Genomic DNA, 24,730 nt, shown 5'->3' on the forward strand with positions numbered 1-24,730 from the left:
CGCCGCTACCGGCGCTCTGTCCACCTCGCGCGCCCGCTCCGCCGCCCCGCCTAGTCCCCACCCCCTGCGGCGGCGCGAGAGGGAGGCTAGAGCGCCGCCCTTCCCCGCGGCTAGGCGGAAGTGGCGTATGCGGAAGGAGCGGGCAGGCCGGGCTTCCGCATACAGAGCTGCTCGCCGCTGGGTGCTAGGCGTGCCCGTTAACGGCCGAGCGCGGCTGCCGCCGCTCCTGCGCCATGTTGCGCGGCCTGGGCAGCTGGTTGGGGCTGGAGCGGGCGGGCGAGGAGAAGCTGCTGTCGGCCGAGGAGAGGAGCAGCTCCGCGGAGGAGGAGGGGGAGGCGGCGGCGGCGGCTGCAGGCGCGGAGCCGGCCGTGCAGAGCTCGGAGCAGGTGGAGCTGCAGGTGGACTCGGAGGCGCTCCTCACCCAGGCCAAGGGACTCGGCAGTGAGTGTTCTGCCCTCGCACGCCGGTGCTGCCGGGGAGAGTGGGGCGGAGGCGGCCCGGCACCGCCCGCCCCGGGGCACACCCGCACCCGACCAGAAAGCGCCCCTCCCGCTGTCCCTGCGGCTCCCCGAGGCCGAAGTGCCCCCGCCGCCTCCCCTCCGCTCCCCCGCGGTACCTTGGGCCGCAGCGGAGAGGTGTGGGGCTCCTCCCCTTCCCACCCCACATCTCCGCTGGGGGCCTTCATGCGACAAGAAAGCTTGAGTAAAAGAATAGCTTCGCTTGTTGGAGAGGTGTGTCGTGCCCAGGCATCTGCACGCGGGGAGTGCTGCTATGGGTCTGTTTTAAAAAAGAAAAAAAAGTCGTCTTAGCAGCAAAACTCCCTTAGTGTGGCGAGAGTAGCACAAGGTAGCAACTGGAGGAGGGAAGGTAGACCCGATTAACGCGTGTTTAGAGGTTAGACGAGAAGGTACTGGTACTTATCATTGGTACTTAAACCAAAGCTTTAGTTGAGCTAAGCAATTACAGATATGTTTTAAGATGAGTTAAGCGTGTTTATTCTCCATTCAACAAATGTGAAAGAAAAATCACTGTTCATCTAGATAGCAACAACTCCAGTGTAGCTTGTACAGTGATGCAAAATGGGGAACACAAGTTTATGAGGTGACCTGAAGACTCTTTAAAAAAAGAAAAAAAACCTGAAGCGTATCTTTTCAGATGTAAATGATAATTCAGGTTAGGTTAGCTAGTATGGAAAATTATCATGGTGAAAAGTTCTAAGTGTCATTGTTTCCTACCCTTTTCTATTTTATGTTTTCACATATCTTTGTTTTGCATCTCTTTTAAATCATGTCTGTGAACTGCAGCCTGTGACATGCATAACTACCATGTATTTCACAAGATGGAGTTTTTCGTACAGCTTTTCCAGTCTCTTCCACAGTTCTGAAACAATCCTGTGCAATTGATAAAGATGGAAGTTTGGAAATGACCTAATTCTCTAATTTCATCTTCATTTTTCTGCCTTTCAGAGATTCGTTTTAAATAGCAGTTACTGGCAGTGAGAAATATTTGATTGAGTTGCTAACAATTCTGTGCACTGTTAAAGGATGTTGCCTCACTGGAAATCAAAAAACTCTTTAAAAAAACCTTGGATGTTTGAAATAAGAACCAAGTAAATGGCTGCAAATGTTCCTTTCAGTTATCATCTTTTTCAGAATTGTTACTAAATGAAGAGCATTTCTTTAAGTATCTGTTCTGTTGTCACTGCAGGAGAAGTGATGTGTACATATAGAGTAATGTACTTCATGAATTAGTGTGGGGTTTCTGTGATTTTTCATAGGAAAGTAATGGGGTTTGATTTTGTTGAACTCATCTGTAACGAGGCAAGGCTGTAATTTGCTATGGGTAAGCATTCTGCTTTACTATAGTAAGATTCTTAGATAAAATTAATCCAAAGTACAGCTCCATACTCATTGCTAAAGTGTTTTTTTTACTGATGCTCTGAAATGCTGGATCAATATCATCTGAAAGGTTAGTCTGAGATGGTTCTTTACTGTGCTTAGCCTAGGGTTATCTGAGCTGCAGCAGTTTATCTGTGTAGTTTGGTCAAATACTTGTCTCGTTGTTGTAAATAGATCCTAATCTGGTAGTCACTCTGTTCAGGAAGGAAGAAAGACTTTGAATTTCAGGGAAAGAATAAGTATTGACTGTTACAGATACAGAGGTCCATCCCATAATTTGCTCTGGAAGTGAGTATTTGGTTTAGTGATCCATCCATTCATTGTCTGCGACACCAGAGAAGATTGTGGTGGAAAGGTTTTTTTATAAGGATTTGGACATCACTGTTTTAACACATGATAACTCTAGAAACATCTGCATGACTAATAACCAGGGTAGCTGTGTGGAAAGACTCCCCTAGCACATAAAGAATTTTACTGGTAAAACTGAAGCCTTAAATACATTATTTTTTGCTCATTATCACGTCATTACAAAGGTTAGGAGAGTTTATTAGTGTGAACTAATAATAGAAATATTGCTAGATACATATTCTTAATACAGGCATAGATTTGTAAGAGGGAGGGAAAATTTCTTGGTCATTTGAAAGTGAAAGTGTTGTTTTCCACCACTAATTCTATTTTTCTAAGGCTAAGTACCACCTCTTATTGAGGTTTTATAAGTACCTTAGTTGAGAAGAATATTTGCCCTTAATGAAAATAAAAAGCATTTTGCTCTTCAAAAGACTGGTTTAGACTGGTTCCAGGACTGGCCAAAACCACTTTGCCCAACAATACCAAAATGTTGCTGGACAGCAAATGTTTCATCATCTTTTGCACCTAAAACGATTGCATATGAGAGTTTCCAGGGATACACAGAAGAACCAATAAAAGCTGGTAGGGAGGAAACAATCCAGTAGGCTGCTGCTTCCTCTACTGTCGTAAGGGGGATAGTATATGTGTCTATATCTAAAGTGTAGAAGATAGGCGCTTTTTTTATACAATATGAAGCATGTGATGGGTTGTAAAGCTTGATAACAGATATGAAAGATGATAGCAAGTACTTGAAGGAAGTTTGGTTGCCACCATTCGGTGGCTTATAAATGGAAGTTACGTGTAAAAAACTGGCGTGCTTAAGGGCTGGCTAGACCTCTGCATATTTCAGTATTAATTTGGTGATGATATAAAGAGAGAATATTTTCTACGCCACAAAGAACAGTCAGCTTTCCAAAAGGTGACATGAATGTTCCAAAGTAACTCATTCTACCAGTGGCTAACAACTGTGTGTTAAAACAACTCACATTTTTTTGCATGTTAAGGTTATTTCTTACATTTCTAACCCACAAGGAAACTGGAATTTTTGTGAGGTCTTGAGAAGGCAGGTGGTTTTTTGTTTGTTTGAAACAGAAGTGCTGGGTTTTTTTTGAAAGGCCCCTGTATAAAAGTCAAAGTTGATTTTCTGGAATAACTAAAATATTCTTACCATCCCACATGCTTTGCATTCTTACTAATGCCTCAAATATATCTTTGATAGTTACTATGGAGTTTAGATCCACCATTACTACTTCTAACCCTAGAATTAGAATAGAATAGACTATTTCAGTTAGAAAGGACCTACAGTGATCATCTAGTCCAACTGCCTGACCACTTCAAGGCTGACCAAAAGTTAAAGCATGTTAAGGGCATTGTCCAAATGCCACTTAAACACTGACAGGCTTGGGACATGGACCACCTCTCTAGGAAGCCTGTTCCAGTGTTTGACCACCCTCTCAGTAAAGAAATGCTTCCTAATGTCCTGGCACAGCTTTGAACCATTCCCATGCGTCCTGTCACTGGATACCAGGGGGAAGAGCTCAGCACCTCCCTCTCTGCTTCCTCTTCTCAGGAAGCTGTAGGGAGCAATGAGGTCGCCCCTCAGTCTCCCTTTCTCCAAACTAGACAAGCCCAAAGTCCTCAGCCGCTCCTCATAGGACATGCCTTCCAGCCCTTTCACCAGCTTTGTTGCCCTCCTCTGGATGCATTCAAGGACCTTCCCATCCTTCTTAAATTGAGAACTGCACACAGTAGTCAAGGTGAGGCCAAACCAACACTGAATACAGCGGGATAATCACCTCTTTTAGCCGGCTGGTTATACTGTGTTTGATGCACCCCAGGATGCGGTTTGCCCTCTTGGCTGCCAGGGCACGCTGCTGATTCATACTGAGCCTGCTGTTGACCAGCACCCCCAGATCGCTTTCTGCAGGGCTGCTCTCCAGCCACTCCTCTCCCAATTTAGACTTGTGCCTGGTGTTACTCCATCCCAGATGCAGAATCTGGCATTTATTCTTGTTAAATTTCATGCTGTTGATGATTGCCCAATGCTCCAGTCTATCTAGATGCCTCTGCAATTATATTATTATATTTACTATGGCACTTACCAACATTTTATCATTGTATATACTGTAACTGTGGTATTACAGTCATAATACAGCTGCTCAAATCTAATAAAGTGCTTGTGACATCATGTCATTATCTGAGAAATAAACAATACCAATGTTGCTTTAATATCCTTTGTCAATAAACTGATACTTAATGTTTCTAAAGGTTTGTGTTATACATCTTGCTGCTTGCAAGTTTGCTCTCCTTAATTAAAAATGAACAATACAATGCAACGGCCCATGCTACATTCTGTCACCTTTCTTCACTTCAGCACTGCTAATATAAAAAATGCTAGTTAGTCTTTGGAAGTATTTGTTACTGCTGTTCTGACATTGAACGTAGTCAGAAAAATAAGCAAACAGGGCCACAGTGCTTCTCATGGAGCTAAAAAGAGGAAGGCAATGCAAAATAGAAAAGGGCAAACATCAAGAGCAAGCTTTTATCTTAAGACTTTTGAAGGAATCTCAAGTGTTACTTGCCTGAAATTTTTCATGCATTTGCTGCCTTACTTCATGAGACTTTATTGTGCACATTGATTTTCTTTAAAAAAAAATCTAATTCTGTTTTAATACTGTTGCTGAAGTTACTTTATTGCTTAATGTCTCCAAAATACTTAAATGAAATTAGGAAAGACACATTGCTTCAGAAAATTCGTATTTCAAGGACCATTAGGAATTGGTCCTTGAACCAATTGAGGTTCAATGAACCATTATTTTGATTTAGTAAACAAGGTTCATATATAAAAGTTTGATCTATAGAAAACTGTGATCAGACATACACTTTGATCATCATCACTAAAGAATATGAACTAGAAAAGGATAAATAGGATTTCAGGAGTTCTTTGTAGGCCAGAAGCTGGGTTAAATGATTTTGAAAGAAGCTTTCAAGTAGGTATCCAAATGTCTAAAGAGAAAGGAAAATAGTAAGAGAACTGGATGTAAAGAGATCTTTTTTCAGGTCTTTCTCTTCTCATCTGTCAAAGGTTACCTCTTCAATTTTGCTACTGCTGCTACAAAAAAGATATCTGAATCCGTTGCCGAAACAGCACAGACGATAAAGAAGTCTGTAGAAGAAGGAAAAATCGACAGTATCATTGATAAGGTATTTTATTTCTAGATACTTGAGCTGAAAGATCAGTTTGCTTACTGTTGTTGTAACATGTGGCAAACCTGGCATGTGATAACATTTCTTTAAGATGGCTTTAGGAATTACATAGTTCAAAAGCAGGTATCTCCTGTCATGATAGATGATGTGACTGATGTTTATTCAGGGTAGACGTGCCAAAAAATGGTCACTCTGCTTTACTCAGTACTGCACCTGTGTTCCCTTCCTTCAGGATGTGGATAGACTGGAGGAAGACCAGAGGAAAATATGAAAAATGCTGACATAGGAGGAAAGGCTGGAAGAATTAGTAGAGACAGGCAGTTGGGGGATGTCTGGGTTGGGTTTTTTCCCCCAGTTTATTTAGGTGGAAAGAGGAATGCTATAGCTTGCATCTTAAATGCATTTCTGAAGCAAGATTCAGCATTAGGTCAGCTTTGTGGATATTGTATACCAAGACCCTAGAGCTATACAGGTATGGTTTCATAAGACCCAGTGAGTTAATGAAATAGCTTACTATTGTCCTGTTCTTTCCTCCACCCCAACGCTGCCACTTATCTCTTGCCCTCCCTGTTCCTGGCTGCCGGCTCCAATTGCTTAACTTCTGCCAGCAAGTGTTCTTCCAGTGCTTTAAGTCACAAACTTGGCAGAAAGAAAAAAAAAAAAAAGCAAAGCAGCAAGAAGTTCTATGTAGTGTTCTGTGTTTGTTAGCGAGGGTAGCTTGAAAGGGGAAGGGAACTGGCCAAAAACAACCCAGCTGTAGCGGGACTGTGCATCCAGGAGTGTCAGACACGGGAGGTTATGATCGAATTTTGTCTCCAGATTTCACTGACTTTTTAGTGACAACTGTCTATATATAATAGCAGAGTTATATGTCCTACTACAGTATATTAGAGTCTAATGTAATTTTGATCTACATCAAAAAGGAAAAATCAAGAAGGTTATTTGGTAATTTAATACACAAATAATAATGCTCATAAGAAACTGTAGCTAAGCACCTACAGCATATTTTATGCCTAAAATACCATTTTCTTTTTGCTGTGAATGCCTTAGAATAATATGAATTCCCTGTTTTGACTAATAAGTTTACATATGGGAGAAACAGGATTATAGCTATATCATTGTAAAGCTTTTTTATTACACTATATAAATTATTTTATTCCATAAATACCAAAAATTCATATAACTTACAACCAGGAGGAACCACAATGATCTATCTGTATAACAGGCACTACAGTAGTTCTCTCACTGATGTTAATCTTAAACTGAAATGCTGTGTTGTTGAAGGAAAAAAAAAATTATAGGAATTTATCAGGATTTAGCTTCAAGATTTGCATGCTTTTTGGCAACTTGTTAAGCCATAGACCTCACTGCATAAAATTTGTATTTTGTGAGTGGTTTAAGTATTCATTTCTAGCTTCATGGTTTTTTGCCTCTGCTTTCAACTACAGAACAACATTTGCATTGTTACTTCTAGATTATGGCATGCCAACTTCTGAGACCATTCTCCGTTTTTTAATTCTAAATTCAATGTAGGACATTTCTGAACATAATTTTTTGATGAACATTTGTCAACAACATAAATGGAGAAATGATTTTATTTCAGCTAAGCAGGCATTCTGAAAATCATACTTAACAATTTTACAAGTCTGATTTATTGCAATGGATATATTTCTTACGCAACTCTTGAAACTTATTGTAAGGCGAAGGGTATCTTTAAGTGTTCAATGCTTTAAAAACATGTTTAAATAAGACTAAACAGTCTATATTGTCTGTATTTGATATGGTAAGGCAGTAAGCGTATATGCATAGTATGCTGATGTTCAAATTATCAGCTAGGATTTTCCTTTTTTTTTTTTTTTTGTCCCCTGAACTTGATAAAACTATAAATATGATTTTGAAAGCATACACAATAGTTTAAACTTTTAAAGGCAAAATCGAATGTTTCGGTAAAGGGGAATGTATGATTTACATGAAACACCTTTAATTAACTTACAAAAAGGGCCACCAGGGATATAGGAATATGATCTTGCAGTGTATTTGAAAGCACTTTCTGAATGAACATGAAACAGAAGGAGTGAATTTTTTTTTTATTGTGGTTCCCTAATTTTTATTTTAGACAATTATTGGAGATTTTCAGAAGGAACAGAAGAAATTTGTCCAAGAGCAGCAAACAAAAAAATCAGGTAATGTATGCTTTTTTTGATAATGCGTAACATTGCATAAGCTAAAACTTGCTGGAAGCTGGATAATTGAGCTATATATAAACCTAATCTATCAAAACTCTGTTTAATGAAACACGTTATGGCAGAACTTAACGTATATTGTGGAATAGGAAGATGACATTTTTAAGTGAGGTTAGTGTTACATTATCTCATTGGTTTAGATTTGCTTTTTTAACCAAATTCAGCTTTATGAAACTAACTCAAAGATCCCTGTGCTAGCAAAGCTGATCTCTTATTGTTGTTTTGAATCTTAAGCCTGTGTATTTATTGAAAACAGGCATGCTGATTACTTTTCTTTTGAGCTTTAGCAATCATGTCACATTTTCGTCATGAAATGAAAAACATGGGTTAGGGCTTGCACTATAGTATTTAATTAGTTTTGCTGTAGGAGTTGCTCTGCTTACATTAAAGGCATAATTGCTCTTTTGCTTTCCCATAAATCATTTGCTTTATAATTATCTGTGATCTAAATCCTTTGAGTTATCCACCCATGCACTATTGACATTAATGGATCTATTTGAGACTTTAAAATAAGCACGATTTTTTTTTACATTGCGTTTCATCACTGGCTTTTATCTCTTTTAATGTGTTACCTGAATGCAGTAATTTCTGGCAGTCTGAATAATTAGTGGCTCTATTGTTAATCTTGAAAATGGGCTGGTTTTAAATGGATCATGATAAAATTTTTCATACTGTCTGTAGTTAGTATGTTAGTCTGGCTTCTTCTAGCAAGACTGCTTATGTGATTGCATCGTCTGTATTTCTGTCTTTTTGTCTCTGTTAGTAAACTTTGGCACCTGTTAATATATTTCTACAAGTTTCATGAAAATAGGTAGCTAGATTGGTGAAAGGAGTAACAGATGGCCTAACTGAAAGAAGCATTAGCATCAGATGTGAATCCATGTGGGTGAAAGATCTTGCTGATGTCAGGTGCATAGGCAAATAAGCATTGTTAGTTTAAGTGCACAAGAATTATTTGTTAACTATTACAGATGCATCATAATGTCTCTGTAGGCTGAATTTGCATTGACGGTGAAGAGATTAATAGATTTCTATACATCTACAATAGTTTATTTTCCTCTATGTACAGCCTACAAAACTGTTTTGGAAGTATCTGTGTAAATATATAAATCAGCTGAACCTCCAGTATGCTTATTGAGTGTATAACATGTTGTAATTTATAACAAATTTATAATTTATTTTTCTCTGTCATTAAAGAATTGGTGTCTTCTGGGTGTTAGAAAATTAATGCAATAGTAAGTTATTTTGAAAACTTAATTTAGACAAAGTTTACACATTTAAAGTGAATCTAGAAATTTCTATTTGTAGGCAGCTTAACCAGTTATACAGCACTACTTCAGTAACTAAGCTAAGAGGCACCAAGTTCTGACTGGTGCACACTGCAAAGAAATCCCCACAGTTTTAGTTTTACAATAACAGAAATCAGTAACTATTTAATTTTTTTTTACCTCTGATAAGCAAAGGTCCATTCCTAGAGTTTCTCTCTTATGCCGTGAGCTTAGTTTAGGAAAAAGGAACAATGAATTGGCTTACTGATGTAAGTCTGCTTATTTTTGTGACAGTATATGTTACTTTATATAAGGCGGGTTTTTTAAAAAATTAATACACATGCGATTATTTTCTTCCTTTCAATAACAGAAGCAGCAGTGCCTCCCTGGGTAGACAGCAACGAAGAAGAGACAATTCAACAACAAATACTGGCCTTATCAGCAGTAAGTATTTCATTTCCTGTAAGATTTGAAATTTTTCTGTTGGACAGGTTAAAACTTCCTCTTCTTTTTCCAAAGTAAGTTTGGCTGGCATTATTAAATTATGTATTTTCAATATACTTCTTTTAATGTGTCTGTCATTGCACTGATCATGTGCGAGAGTAAATAGTTCTTTCAGTATCAACTTGAGCCAAAGTAGATCCCCAATATAATTTTTTATTTTTATAAAGGCTTTACAGCTTTGTGGTGTGATAGAATTATGTGGGAAGTGGGATTGCTTTGCTGGTCTTGTATGTGAAATATGATATCCTTTTTCTGATATCAGTTAATGACCATAAATATGTTCTTCAAAGGATAAACGAAATTTTCTGCGGGATCCTCCAGCAGGTGTGCAGTTTAATTTTGACTTTGATCAAATGTACCCTGTTGCAATGGTGATGTTACAAGAAGATGAACTTCTCAATAGGATGAGATTTGATCTCGTTCCCAAACAGTAAGTAATTTCTGCTGGTAACTATGTATTGTTGTATTTTTAATGTGTCTGTAAATATTTGTAAATTACTCCTTTTTCTTTTTACTTCCTTCAGTTCTTTCTTTATGTACTTCCTCTGTATGTATTTTGTATCTGCTAATTTCACATGCATGGAATATTGCATGTGCATTGCGGTTTAGCAATTGGAGGAAAGAACAGAAGTAGATCTGTTAGACATTCAGAACTAATAAGGACCTGTTGACTTAAGTATGGGAGAGGCCTTAAATTTTTCCATGTCCAGCCTGCTAAATTAATTGAAAATCTTTTTCCCAAAGAAAGATAAATGCAACAACAAAAATGTTCAGATCTGTTGGTGTAACTGACACCCCAGAAAGGTTATTAGAGATAGTCAGAGGCCCCCTGGAGAAATGGTAAAAGAATGCGTCACAAAACAGCAGCAATGCAAGCAAGCAATGGGAAAAGCTGTGTGTTGTGACTGTCTTCCTTCTAGTGGACCTAACTAAAAGATCCATAAGGTCTTTGTCCCAGCAGTTATGGCCTGTTCCAGTATGGCTTCTTGATCTCAGCTTTATTCCAGTGCTGTTCTCCTTCCTTGTCCTGTCCCAGACTCTGCTCCTAAAGCTTGTTTCACAGGTCAACGTTCTTGTGAAGTAGGAGTTCCCAACATTAGTCTCCTTGTCTAAGGATGGAAACAGGAAAGAAAACATCTTTGTGAGCTTTTTCTGTTTTAAATCTCCTTTTATAAACCTTCCCAGCTCCTCATTTTATTTACCCCCTGCCCTGCTGTTCTTTGCTGCTGTCAGTCCTAAAGCTCTGCCCATATTCTAGGTCTTCATCAGATCTGTCTCTGATGCTGTCTTCAGCCTCTGGTCATGCTATCCTTGCCTATTCTACCACATTGCTTAATAGGTGGGGTTTTTTTTTCCTGTTCTTAGTCTCAATAGTCACTGTTTGCCTGAATGGGCAGGAAGGTAATTTCACTTTCTTATTTCTTTCTTTCCTTCTTGTGCTACACACCTTCCTCCCCATGGGTCTTGCCGTTTCTGGCTTCTCTTCCCTCTGGGTTAAAGTTGGGTCTTTTCTTGCTTGCTGGAGGATTATCAGAGGGAAATGTTACCTAAGAAATGGGATAGTCTCCCAGTTATCAGAGCTGGTCATTTCCGAGATGGCAGTTTCTAGTTACTGAAGGTCCTGTGGACATGATGAAAGATGTGCAGATAGTGAAATAGTTCTGCTGCAATCTAGGAATGACTTCTGCCTGTAGATCAGAGATGTTCCAGTTCCACCTGAGGTCTAGGGAAGATGTAGGTGAATATAGTTTGATAGTGATAGAATGCTGGTTTTAGAGAGGAAGCGAACAGGGTTATTTGGCTTGTTGGGTTTGTTTACATAATTTGGCAAGAGAAATGGAACAGCATAATATTTTTCCAAATTATGTATTGCTGCATGCTGTTAAGCTTTTTCTGAAGTCATAACATTATTACTATTATACGTTCAAGTCCATTGTAACTGTCTTGTAAGAGATCAAGAACTTCTACAATGATGGATTTTTTTAAACTGTGTTAATATCACAAGTTTCTTTTTTAAGTTTTTACTTAAATGGCAGCTATGTCTACTCCTTCCCTCTGCATATTTAATTTTATTTCTTTGCTACATGGTAAAAGGAACCATATTTCCAAATGTAGTAATCAAAATCTGTTTGTTCTCTCTAGCATAAAGGAGGAGGTGTTCTGGAGAAATTATTTCTACAGGGTGTCCCTAATTAAACAGTCTGCACAACTCACCGCACTTGCAGCTCAACAGCAAGCAGTAGGAAAAGAAGAGAACAAAGGGAGAGAAGAGGATAGTCAACTGAAAGGTATGGGAAGGATTTGTTTTAGCACAGCATTAAGTTAGTGTCATGCATACTGACTGTATACATCAGGTGACATCAAATTTTTTTCCTGGATTTCCTATTAAATCAGGACTTCTGTCACCATACTTGGTGTGTTTGTCCAGATTGGGGAAGAGGAGGCTCCTGGTGCTTCTAAGCTGTTTTCCAATTTCAGCCAACTTTGTCAGAAGAGTGGAAACCTCAAGAGATGAAATTTTGTACTTGGCTGATAACAGTTCAAGACCACTAGTGGCCTCTGGTGTGCTTTTTTGACTTGTCAGAAAGAAGTAGAAGGTACTTTTGGTTCACCTGATAAGACAACAGGTACTAGCCAACCCAGCCAGCTGACATATGGTTTGCTCTTGGCTTTTGCTTAGGCCTCAGGCCAAACCGAAGTTAGTGAGTGATAGGGGGGTAGAATTACTGTGGTGCTGGAGGCAGAGACGCATGCAGGAAATGGAAAGGCCCACAATGTATTATAGAGATGGAGGAAGATGGGGACCAGGAGGCTACCTAGGATTCAACCTTGAGATGAAAAAGCCACTTCAATGTAGGCGTCTTCAGGTACATTGATCAGTTTATACAGATGATTCTTACTGACCCTCTTACGAACCACTGGGCATCTTTATCTGCATGCAAACAAATTCTGCAAGCAGGCATATATGCAGCTTTAAAAGTATAAAGCAGTTACTGGCAAAGACATAAAAGATAACTAGTAGCTCATTAAATCTTAGCTTAAACTAGGTACGCTCGCCACCCCTGGTAAGACACCTGAAGAATCTTGGCGGGCTGGGTAGGTGTTAGGCAGAAAGAGAAAGCCTTTGCTGCACCTTGGAACAGATTCTCATATCCCCAACATCAGTAAATTGTCATCATCCATGAAATCCATTAATGCTCAGGTCCTGTTGACACTGCTGGCCTGACTGACAACCAACTGATCACTGCCAAGTTAACTTCTTTTCCCCCCCTTTCGAATATAATAATCTTTCCATATTGGTATTTTTCCTCTTGAGTCCTTGCACTGCTAATGATCCCATCTTTCTAATCCCACCTCAGTTTCTAATTTCACCTTTCTTATCTTTTTACAGACTTTCTCACAGCTCTTTTGCACAACTTGGTAATTTTCTGCACAGTCTGAGCTAAGGTTACTTAGCTAGGCCGTGGCTCCTTGGATACAGGCAGCTGAACCTTGGGGTGAAGGGAAGGTTACAAAGGGAATTACAGAGCCGGGCTTGCATGTTGCATAGAAGATACCTTTTCAAAAAGGACTGTAGTAGTTTCCTCAAGCTTTTTGTGTGTGTGTGCCTTTGCTGTCAGTTTGTCTTATTCTGTTTCTCATAGGGTTTGTTCAGAGTGCGCGTGTGTTAGCATAAGCAAGGTCCCCGTCTAGAATGAACAAAGTAGTTTTCTCTGAGTTAAAATGCAAGCAATGCTGACAGGACAGGTCACTCCAGAATCTACTGCAGACCAAGAGGCACCAATTCTGACTTCTTTTATCCAGGACAGTTGTCTGCTGTCCCAATGGGCTGTATACAATCAAACATTGCAGCATGTTCCCATGTTGAACAGCATGCTGTCAATCATAGAAACACTACTCAGGCTATTTCAGGCTTTGTAAGCTTAAAAAAAATCATGGCCTCACTTGAGTGTATTACATGGAGCACAGAGGAGATCTAGGCCAAATCTGTGCAAAGTGACTGCAGGCCATGTGCACTCCAGAGGATGCTAGTCTTTGAGGAGAGTAACTATTGCCAGCACACACCAGTGGGCTGTAGGGAGCAGGGTTCCCTCCCTGGGAAGATTGACGAAGACAGTATAGAAATAGCCCAACATGATTTATGTGTTTACTATAATGATGTAATTCTTTTGCTCAGTATAGTTCAAAAGACTGCTTTAAGCAAAGGAGTACAGAACTTGTGGGTTTTTTGGGTTTTTTTCTGTACCTTTAATTTAAAATATGTGCAGGTTAAAAAATGAAGTTGAGAATTACATGATAGTGAATCTTCCTACTGTTTTCACAGTCTTGCAAGCATGTTCTTTTCTCTCCATAGAAACAGAAGAGCAATAGAGGAAATGTGATTATATGGAGAAACAACTGATCAGTTTTGTGGAAGCTGAGACTTAATTTTTTTTCCTGGTGTAAAAGAGCTACTCTTAAATGTCCTACACTAACTCTTTCATCATAACAGAAAGCTTTTGTCTTTACCTTTCAGTACAGACTGTATTTAGGCTCATTTCCTACTTACCTGTTCATGTCATGTCACTTCTACAGTCCCACCATATTTAGCTCCCATTTTTGTCATTTTCTATGAGCAAATTGTGTTTGCTGTTACCCTGTGCAGGTGCCATCAACTCAGGAAATCACTGGGATTCTTATAATTTCATAAACTTTTGCACCTAACTTGCATCTAAATGCATTTATCTAATTTTCTTTTTTTTCTTGTATTTCTTTATTGTTGTGGTTTTTAAATCTCTTTTGGATTTCTGTTCCTCTGGATTTTTTATTACAGCAACTGATGGGATTATATTATACACTATTAAGAGTAGTGACTGTCTTCTCTGGTTTCTGTAGTGCCTCACAATAGATCTTTGAGTATTGGTTCCTTTCATTTACTACTGCATTTAGTCCATTGTATAGAGGAAAAGGTTGCATTTGGAAAGATTAGAAACATAAATTGTGCCAAAATATGTTTTCTTCACTATTGTTTATAAGCATATTCTCTGTGAAGTCTGTTTACTATCAGTATGCTTCCCCTTTCCACTGAGCTTTTTACTTGATTTCTGTTTCTGCATATCATTGCTTCAGTAAACCAATTTCAGAAAAAAAGAAAGCTGCTACTGTTGTGGCTGACTGGCTAGTCAAATAGAAGTTACTCTATTGTTAATTACAGTGCTGAAGGTTTCCTTTATGCAAGCTAAATATATAGTTAAATGGGCAGTCTTAAACTGTAAGTTCCTAGGGCAGCATAACCTCCTGCTTTTTTTTAACAGTACAGTACTCACATTTGCCAAACTATGGCCATTTTAAGTGTCTCAACTGTACAGGAGAGATGGCAACTGACCCTATTGAACCACAAAACTGTTATCTTTGAGTCATCCAAATCCTTGGAAATGACCAGTCAAAGAGAAAGTTGCTGGATAATACCCTGTCGTGGTTTAACCCCAGTCAGCAGCCAAGCACCACGCAGCTGCTCCCTCACTCCCCACCCCTACCCTGCTCCCAGTGGGATGGGGAGGAGAATCGGGAAAGAAGGTAGAACTCATGGGCTGAGATAAGAACAGTTTAACAACTACAGTAAAATATAATACTAACAATAATAATAATGAAATATAATAATAATAATAGTAATGAAAAGGAATATAACAAAAAAAGAAGGGGGGGGGAAGGAAAAAACCCAGTGATGCACAATGCAATTGCTCACCACCTGCTGGCCGATGCCAGAGCTGCGATCCGCCCCTCCCAGCCAACTCCCCCCTGTTTATATACTGGGCATGACGTTCCATGGTATGGAATACCCCTTTGGCTAGTTCAGGTCAGCCGCCCCGGCTATGCTCCCTCCCAGCTTCTTGCACACCTGCTTGCTGGCAGAGCATGGGAAACTGAAAAGTCCTTGGCTTAAGATAAGTGCTACTTAGCAACAACTAAAACATCAGAGTGTTATCAACATCATTCTCACACTAAATCCAAAACACAGCACTGTACCAGCTACTGAGAGTTAACTCTGTCCCAGCCAAAACCAGGACATACCCAAAGAGTTATTCTAGTAAAATTACCATTGTGACTGAAAACAAAACATATCTTCATTTAAAAAAAAGGGGGGGGGGGGGGGGGGGGGGGGGGGGGAAAGCACTGTCTTTTGGCCTGTTGTGGATCTCACACAATTCAGAAGACCAGTGTAGGATATGCAGATAGATTTAGTGTCCTAATGACTGCATATTCTGTAATGGCAAAGATACATTTACCAGACTGTAGTAAATACATGTTTTGTTTGATTCAAAAATTGTATAGATTTGGGAAGCTCTGAATCATCTGTGTTATTTTTTATTTAAATAACCTTTTTGAAGGTTGGATTCCCTAATTGGAGGCTAAAACTGGAAGTAATTCCTTGTTGGTAACTCTTCATAATGTTTAGGGTTTCTTCTTAAAGCTGACTGATGTCTATAAAATTGAATTAATTGCCTTCCATTTTTATCTGTCTGTCTCCTCCTTACCTGCCATTTTCACGAAGTTAAATTAGCATGGTTGATGTGAAAGGAAAAAAGAAGGGACAAATGGAAGACATTCCATGTTCTAGAGTAGAGACTATATAAGATCTATAACAAAATGCCAAGTTCTAGTCCTTCTCCAGGTATTAGTAACTATTTAGTTGGGAATGAAGTTACCTCAGCGGCAGAGAGCACATCAGCAGTGGAGGAGATGATGCCAGGCCAGTAGATCCAGAACAGTGATAATGGTATGTTAGTCACATCAGACTGGTGCATGGCCCAGTGCAGAGCTGCTGTGGCGCTCCTGCATGACAGCAGCAGATGGAGCTTGAGGCACCTCTCTTGCACGGTGCTTTGGGCACTCGGTGCTGAACAGCAAAGAGTTAGTGCCATGTTCTACAGCCTCCCTGAGCAGGGAGCGCCGGAGCCTCTTTGGCTGTGGTGTTGGGTGCAGCAACAGATCCTCTGAAGATTGGGAAGAGGAAGGAAGAGAGAGGATGGGACACAGCAGTGGGCTTTGAGTAGATGAGCTGTATGAGCAGTGACAGCTACCAATTAGGGAATTATTTTAATTAGAACTGATCTTAATTGTAAAGATTAAACCTGAAAAAATTCCCCCTTCAGAAATTGCTGAGTAAGCAGGAAGGGTCCACCTGGGCACGCTGCAGTAAGCAGAGCTGCAAGCTCAGAGCTGCTTTGCATGTTTAAACAAATATAACTGCTAAGCAAGCACTCCATCACTACCACAACCTGCCCTGTATGTTAATTGTTCTTGCAGCCACCTGGCTCTTTATTGTGACTCCTCTACCCTGTTACTCCTTTACCCTGTAACCCTGTTACCCTCTACCCTCTTCCTTGTACAACACAAGGAAGAAAGCTGGGGGTGTTCCTTTACCTGCCAAGAAAAAGATCTGTCCTTGCTTGTAAACAATCGTTGTCTTCCTAGCACTATGCTACTAAATGCAGAATGCACAGTGAGTTTTCTTAGGAAGCTGGGAACAGCTTCTAGGATTTATGTTTTTCAGTGACTCCCTTTGCCTGTGTGAAAGAAGGCAAGGCTGCAGAGCACTCTTCTTGTGTGCATTTAGGGGTGTGCGTACAGATCTAGTCTGGTATACCTAACAGCTAACTGGTGCCCACGTCAGTAGTAGTACCTAACCAGGGGAGTTTGGGAACTTCTGTGATAGGCAGTAATTGGGTTTCATGACTAGGTCTACACCTTTGTAACTTTAAAGATCTTGTGACATGTGGTGCAATCTGTAAGTGTTTTATAGAAGACATTCTTTCAGATTCCCAACTGTTCCTATTTACGTAGTTCTTTGGATCATTTTGAGGGGCAGAGGGGTTCCTGTGATTTAACTTTGGAGTCATAATGAAGAAATGGTTTGCTAAATTCGCCTTAATTAAGAATAGAAAATTGCTTCTCTTCTGTTTTGTTGTTGCAAATGCTTCACCTATGGCTGAATTCAGCCTTTAACCACCAGGATTCCTTAAAATTTAAAATATTTCCTTGTACATTTAATAGCTATGCAAATTAAATGAGATCTTTATATATTTAAATGTAATCTACCTTTTTTCCCCCTCTTGATAGAAACAGTACGGCCGAAAACACCGCCTGTTACAATAAAGCCTCAAATAAAATCTCAAGAGGTAAAAATGTTGTTACATTTTATCTGGTATTTAGTATGTGAAACTGTTACTTAAGAGGTAATTATGCATCCTTTTGAGTAAGTTGTGCTATGAAACCATAATAATATAACATCTGACCGGCCTAACCTGCTGCTGTTCTGCTGTGATATTAATTTTTAGTACATACACTTTAAACTCATTTTCAGTAGAAGAAACAGTAGTTTATCTGGAGAATACTTTCATTAGTATCCTGCACATTATAATGAAACATGTTTTTACTCTGAAGAGTGACATTTCCAAAATGTTTGGAGTAGAAGGTTTGCATTGTATTTAGACACGAGGAATACCTTCATAGAAATATCTTCATATGCCATGTTCTGTCCAACTCTTCAGCAGTTGTCAGGCTTAAGTATAGGAAATCTAAATGATGCATTGCGATAGCAACGTTATTTTATTGCAACGGCAAGAAGAGTTCTGCTTGATACTGCAAAAACCTTTAACTTGGACACGTAATGACCCTTGTTCATTTCTGGATTGTAAAATCAGTGCCAGAGAACACTCTTGGCAGAAGCAGAGCTGTGCATTCACTTGCCAATAATATGCAGTGAACTAAATTAAGCTAGAAAGATTTCCGAAGAACAGTCCTCTCTTAATCTTATTTGTGTGTAGAAAACTGTTACTGAATTGTGGTCAAAATTTAATATTAGGTACCGGTCTAAACTACTTATGCATTTATTATTGTTTTTGAAGATTACAAAAACAGAATTAAAGTTGTTAAGAGAACACAAAAAGGAGCCTAGGATGAAAAGCAGATCATTTTCAGTACAACTATCTAACATTTTTGTCTGTGCAAAAATACTCTTAAAGAAAAATAGCCCATAAAGAAAAACAGTTGTCAGAGTAATGCATTTGGTTTGGTTTTTTGCTGACTCTATTTAAAAGGCAGTCCATCACATGAGTGGAAGTATGTATTGGTGACATTTTTTTCCCCTTTTTGGATAAGCTTATACAAAACTGTCTTACTGCAGGACGAGGAAGAGATTTCCACAAGTCCAGGTGTATCAGAATTCGTGAGTGATGCTTTTGATGCCTGTAATCTGAATCAGGAAGACCTAAGAAAAGAAATGGAACAACTGGTGCTAGACAAAAAGAAAGAAGAGACTTCAGTAGTAGAAGGTAAAGCTATTATTACCTTCTGTATCTTAAATACAGCAATTCTAAGATAGGTTGATTTTAAAAAAAATTGTAATTTGATTTAGGAAAGTAGATTTGTGACCATTTTTCAAAGTGTATGAAACAACCTGCAATGAAATATTACAGAAATTAATGATAATTCTCACCACACTCGAACCATGTCTTATACAGAATGTTAGCTGTGAGGAGTTTAAATCCAAAGAACCTAACAATTTTTAGGTGGCTCTTTTATGAAAGTGACAGTGGAGTATTTTTTTCTGTCTACCTCCTCCTTTCCCTTCCTTCTCTTTCATAGGTCCTTATGTGTATGAATTTTTCTTTCTTTAATTGACATCCTTGTAGGTACAGGACAGTATTTGGAAGTCAGGCTATGTTTTCTTCTTGTGACACCAGCTAAAAAGGCAGTATTTGCACCAGACCGTGAGCTTGCAGATGCCTCTGCAGTAAAAGGTTTACATGCATTTGGAACAGTTAAAATTTAACAAATAGCTTTGCGAATGATGAGAAGACATGAAGTGGGGCTTATACTTAAAATAATTCAGAAGAATTAATATCAATGTAAAAAGCATAAAAACAATCTGTGATGATGTGACTCTGGCCATACAAAATGAACAATTTACTATGAAGACACTTGTATACGTAGATGCTTATCATAATACAATTTTCAGAATTCATCTTACAATGTGTTTTGGATGTTGCTGAATCCTCGTTTTCTGAAATTATTATTTTTTCCAATACGTAGCCAAGGTTGAGGAATTCTAATAAGTAATATCAGTTCCTTGCATCTAGTTTTTTGATGGAAGTGTTTCAATAAGTCATTAATGTGTAATTTGTTCAGAGAAATCTCAGCTGGCCTTAGTGACTTGGACTATGGAATTACGTACCTTCATATCTAGGCTGAAGTACTAACCAACATGTAACACATCAAACACCCATCTCCTCCCCCATACTCTTGCATATGATAGGTAGAGCTAATTAAAATGGAGATTAACAACACAGGAATGCCTTTTGACTCATTTTTTTTGCCCTGAAGTATGAAATATGATTACCTTTAACCCTGATTTAAATGAGCTTGCCTAGCTACAAATGTCAGTGAGGAGAATACCTGCTTCTTTTTTTAAATTATCCACAGTAGTTGATCTTGATTTCCCGCCCCCCCCCCCCCCCCCCCCCCCCCCCCCCCCCCCCCCCCCCCCCCCCCCCCCCCCCCCCAACAGTATATCCAACAAACTTATGAACTTCATCCATTTTTTTTCTGGAGATCTAAAAGTACAAAGGGAGATTCAGTTGATAGTAGACTGAAAGACTGTAGGAAATGAGCTTGCAAAGGGACACTTGTTACAACTAAGCTGCATATTTGCTTTTTATATCTTTACTATCGTATGCACACAGGAATATAGGCTCCTATCTGTGGTCAATAAGAAGATGAAATTTCTGATCTTGAAGTTTCTTTTAGTTTTTAAGGAGAATTGTCCATAAAGTTCAGGGGATAAAAGAGAGATTCAGTGCAAATTCATCTAGTTTTATATAAATAAGCAACATTCTGTATTATCAAGTTAGTTCTTACACATCATTTATCTCTTGTAGAAGAAACTGCTGATTGGGAAAAGGAATTACAACAAGAGCTTCAAGAGTATGAGGTGGTGACGGAATCAGAAAAGCGTGATGAAAACTGGGATAAAGAAATAGAAGAAATGCTGCAAGAAGAAAATTAAGCATTTTCACAAAATCACTATAACCCTAAGCTTTTTCTGAGGACTGACATGGATTTCTGCTTTCATATTTTGCTTACGAAAGATCTTCAAAAGACATAAAAGAATCTAAATTCGTTATAATTCCATATGGGGATACAACCAGTATTTCTGTTCTTTATATGAGCAGTTTCTGAACTTCTACATTCTTCAAAAGAAAAAACAAAAAAAAAAAGGAGACAGACACCGCAGGTTGTATGTCATAACTAAAAGCGATAACATTATTACATGAAGCAACAGTTTAGTTTGAGGCATTTTTAGGTGGTCAAGAAGCTCTGCAAAGAGATTTCTAAATCTAAGAATCTCAATTTTTTTTGTCTACAGCCTTCTGTTTGGGATGTAAAAATGGATGTTGTAAGTAACTTAGTCCTTGAAAATAACTCTCTCATCACATTTGCACTCTGATCCCTGTATAATCTGTAAATGTGTACTATTTTTAAGGTACTTGTAGCTAGTAGCTTTCATGTGTATTTAACTTCCTTAATGTATGTAGCCAAAGAATTTATAGAAAACTCTATTGAATAACTTCTGATAATTTGTTAAAAAAATACTAATTCAGACTCCAAAAGAAGTACTGATTAATTATTGATCAGATATGATTAACTGGCAAACATTTAAGCATTTAAATAAGAACAGAGTTATTAACTGCTTGAATTAAACTGTTGGTTTTGTTATATCATCATATTAAGATACTGCCTTTCCCCACAGAGAGAAAAGGTTTAATGCATTCTTTCTTCAGAAGACTGTTATGTTTCCATTTAATTTTGCTGTCTGAGTGAGAGCAAATTAAATGTTTCTCTTTATTTTAAGTGCTGAAACATTTATGTAAAAACTTTGGCTGGTTTGGACATCTTTATTAAATACTGTAGATATGTATAAAATTGGCTCATTTATTTGGGGGGAGGGCAGAGTGAGGGGCAAACATACTTCAGGCTTATACAGATTTCAAAAATATACTTTGTCACAGTGGTTAAGACATGGAATTTAAATAAAAAATAGTTTAAGAGATTTTTTTTTGTCGTCTTGGGCATCTGGATGTTGCCTGTAGTTTTACCATTAAGTCAGTATCTTTATGTATGTAAATGAAAATTTGATGTTCTATTTGTCATCTATTTCATAAACTTCTGTGACAAAACATTCATGAAATTCCAAATAGGAAGGAAAATGGGTAAAATGAAGTAGGTAGGAGCCATTAAGCACAATTGAATTATAGGCACGTTACATACAGTAAGCTCTGTCTTAATGACATAATTCTGCAGAAAACTTTTGTAAAGAGACTGAAAAGATTATAGCTGTAATTATTCAGTCAATATTCATTCCGTGGGAATTGAAAAGAGCTAAGTAGTTTTAACCGCTGATACTGTAAGAAAGGACTATTTAAAATTGTCTCTATTAGCAACTTGGACAGAAAGCCCTCCTGTATTTCTCACTATGGAAAATGAAGTGTTTTAAACCTGCATACATTTGGCTTCTCAAATTAGTTTCTTTAGTACCATACACGTTCTCAACTACAAATCATCTTAAGCACCATTTGTATTTTTATAGTGTTTTTCACTTTTAGTCAACAGATGCAAGTTAAGTCATGGTAAATAAGAGGTACTTCAGGAGCTTTTTATATCTGGGATTAATTAAAGGCCACAAAAGTTAAATCTGTTATGCTCATAAAAATCAGACTATTCAAAGCTTAATGTTTACTCTTGACAAATACAACTGCTCACAGATTTAAGCTGGAGACGTAAGGATCTGTCTACTGTACAGTTTGACATGACACCTTCTAAAAAGACGGGTAGTTCTATTGTGATAGTGGCAAATCTTCCCTGGATGACTAAGAGCTCAAAATCACTGTTCTAAATGTCCGCTTTCTTAAAAACCAGCCTGATCATTCCTAGTGTTTTCAGATACGTGATGGGCTTATTTGCATGGGGTTTGTACCTCAACCCTCATCTTTCTTTTCATGTAAGCATAGCCTATATGATGGTTATAGATATTAAACTCCATCTGTCATAAAAGATGGCTCCTACATATAAAACCTTAGTTTTCCAAGTCTCATGAAAAGCAAGTATGTCTTAAAAAAACCCAAACCCAACGGTATCTAAATTTGCATTTAAAAAGGCAATAATGTAGCAAGGCTGAATCTGACTTGAGCTCCGATATTTAAAGTCTCTTATAAAAAATCATCTTAATATTTTCAAATCTGCATATCTGGTTTTAACCTGGAAAGCTGAAATACGTTTTGTGTAATCCTGCAGTTTTCAGAACTGGCCCATGCTTTTCATTTAGGTTAGTGCTACGAGTGCCCAGCAGTTTTTATTGTGCATAGTAGGAGGGAAAGTGTCTGCATTCCACTTGTCACAGGAGATGAACACAGGTAGACCTCTTCACATTCATGATGAATTTTGTAGGCCTTTGTAGCCTAAATGTGTCATAATAATATATTTCATAAGCAAGTATGCTGGTGTTTTCTTAACAACATCATTCCAAGCACTGGGATGGCGCAGATGCAAAACAACAACAGTGCAGAATCAATGACAAAAACAAAAGAAACCAAGAATGTATGTAAATAATACCAACCCGTGAAGACAATGTAACAGAAAATGCAGTAGTTTAAAACACTGAGGAAAAGCAAAGAAACAAAAAGATTGTTAACAAGTCTTTTTTAGAAGAAGCTAAACTTGCAGATTTTGGAATTAACCTTTGAGAAACAGGGAAAAGATTGCCCAGGAATCATTTAGGTTAGCCTGGAACAGTGATACAGCTTTCTTCTGAGATACCAACGTCTCCAGTTCTTCTGTGCACCGAATCATCCTCTTCAAATATTAGTTTACTACTCCAGGTGGTCTTAGTTAATATGTGTATGGAATTTTTTGATTCAGTAATTTGTTTGGAGGAGGAGGAAGAGGAAAGATTGTAAAATCCTGAAATAAAAGAAGTGTAGTAAAATGTTCCCCTACATTTTTATTCGATCATTTACAGCTGTTCTCTAAACAAAGTTAACCAAAGCTTTCAATTTCCTGAATTGTTTCAGTAAACTTTGAATTTCTTTAGTTTGTCACTTCAGTTGGATCATAAAAGTATTTTTTTTTTCTCCTTGCTGTTTGGTTATCTTGGTGTTTGTTTGGTGGGGTTATGTATGTAGTACCGAAGTGCAGGATGTCAATTTTAACCTCACGCATTTAAAGAACAACCCTATGTACAGGAGCGTATCACCTGACTATGAGGTGCATCCTTGAACTGTTGGCCGCTCACTTATTATTGACTTGTACTTTGCAATAGCTCTTACATAAAAGGGGACGAGGTGTGTCTGGTTACTTACTGGTGCGCTGCCAAGCAACAGCAGCCACATCGGGCCCTCGGTCCACGTGCTCTATCTAGAGTCTAGTTGTATGATTACAGTGTCAAGAACCACGCTGATGATGGTCTGGGTTTCGATTCAGCAGAAGTTTAGAAGATGTATTGTCTGGCCTGATACTATATGCCTCAGTAAGTGCTGACTGATGTATCTATAACAACAACCATACAGCAGCCTAGCCTTAAATAAAGTTATCCATTAGTAGATTTTTTGTTCCAAACTACTCATTTTCAATGCTTTTTTTCCTTTGCTTTAAACGTTAGGAGGTTTGGGGGTTTTTTTAGATCACCGTTCCAATTTTTTTAAACAAAATGGCGAGTAACAGTGAATTACTTTCTTGCTGTATTTTCCTTGCATTATACTAAAGTTAATTATTTCAGAAAACAACAATTCCTACAAAAACATCAGAAGACATGCATGGCTTCATTTTCTTCTCAGTATAGCCCAGTATTGGCTCTCTGTATATATATATGAAGACCATGCATATATATAAATACAAATCCACATCTATTAGTGTGTCTAAATATATTTTAAAAATCATAATATACTTTTCAGCTGTTACTTTTAACTAGATACCATTGCGAGAGGAGGAGCAACCAAAATAATTATCATTAGTTTGTCACTCTATCATTTTTAATGAGACAGCGCTCTGTAGAAATTATCTTGAAGAATGAATCACTTGCTTCATTTCTTAAAAGCCTCGTTTTCATTATGGGACAGGTTGGCAACGTTTTCCTTCGCTAATTCAGGGATTCATGAAGCTATGACAAACCTCTCCAGATACACTTGGGAGGTATGCTGAATCCAAAACTACATGGGCAGAAAGGTTA

The 24,730-nt window shown here is 38.3% G+C and overlaps 1 protein-coding gene across 1 annotated transcript; it reads left to right on the top strand.

The window, feature by feature from the left end:
• Positions 1–215: 215 nt before the first annotated feature.
• On the top strand, positions 216–21,419 carry SYAP1 (synapse associated protein 1). The gene is made up of 9 exons (XM_050909121.1): positions 216–441; positions 5,332–5,450; positions 7,570–7,636; positions 9,335–9,408; positions 9,759–9,898; positions 11,611–11,756; positions 17,569–17,627; positions 18,635–18,782; positions 20,388–21,419. Exons 1-9 carry the CDS (start codon positions 234–236, stop codon positions 20,513–20,515), a joined length of 1,089 nt encoding a protein of 362 aa, XP_050765078.1. The 5' UTR covers positions 216–233; the 3' UTR covers positions 20,516–21,419.
• Positions 21,420–24,730: the final 3,311 nt, after the last annotated feature.

The sequence above is a fragment of the Gymnogyps californianus genome, chromosome 1, assembly GCF_018139145.2.
Source record: "Gymnogyps californianus isolate 813 chromosome 1, ASM1813914v2, whole genome shotgun sequence".
NCBI lineage: Eukaryota > Metazoa > Chordata > Aves > Accipitriformes > Cathartidae > Gymnogyps > Gymnogyps californianus.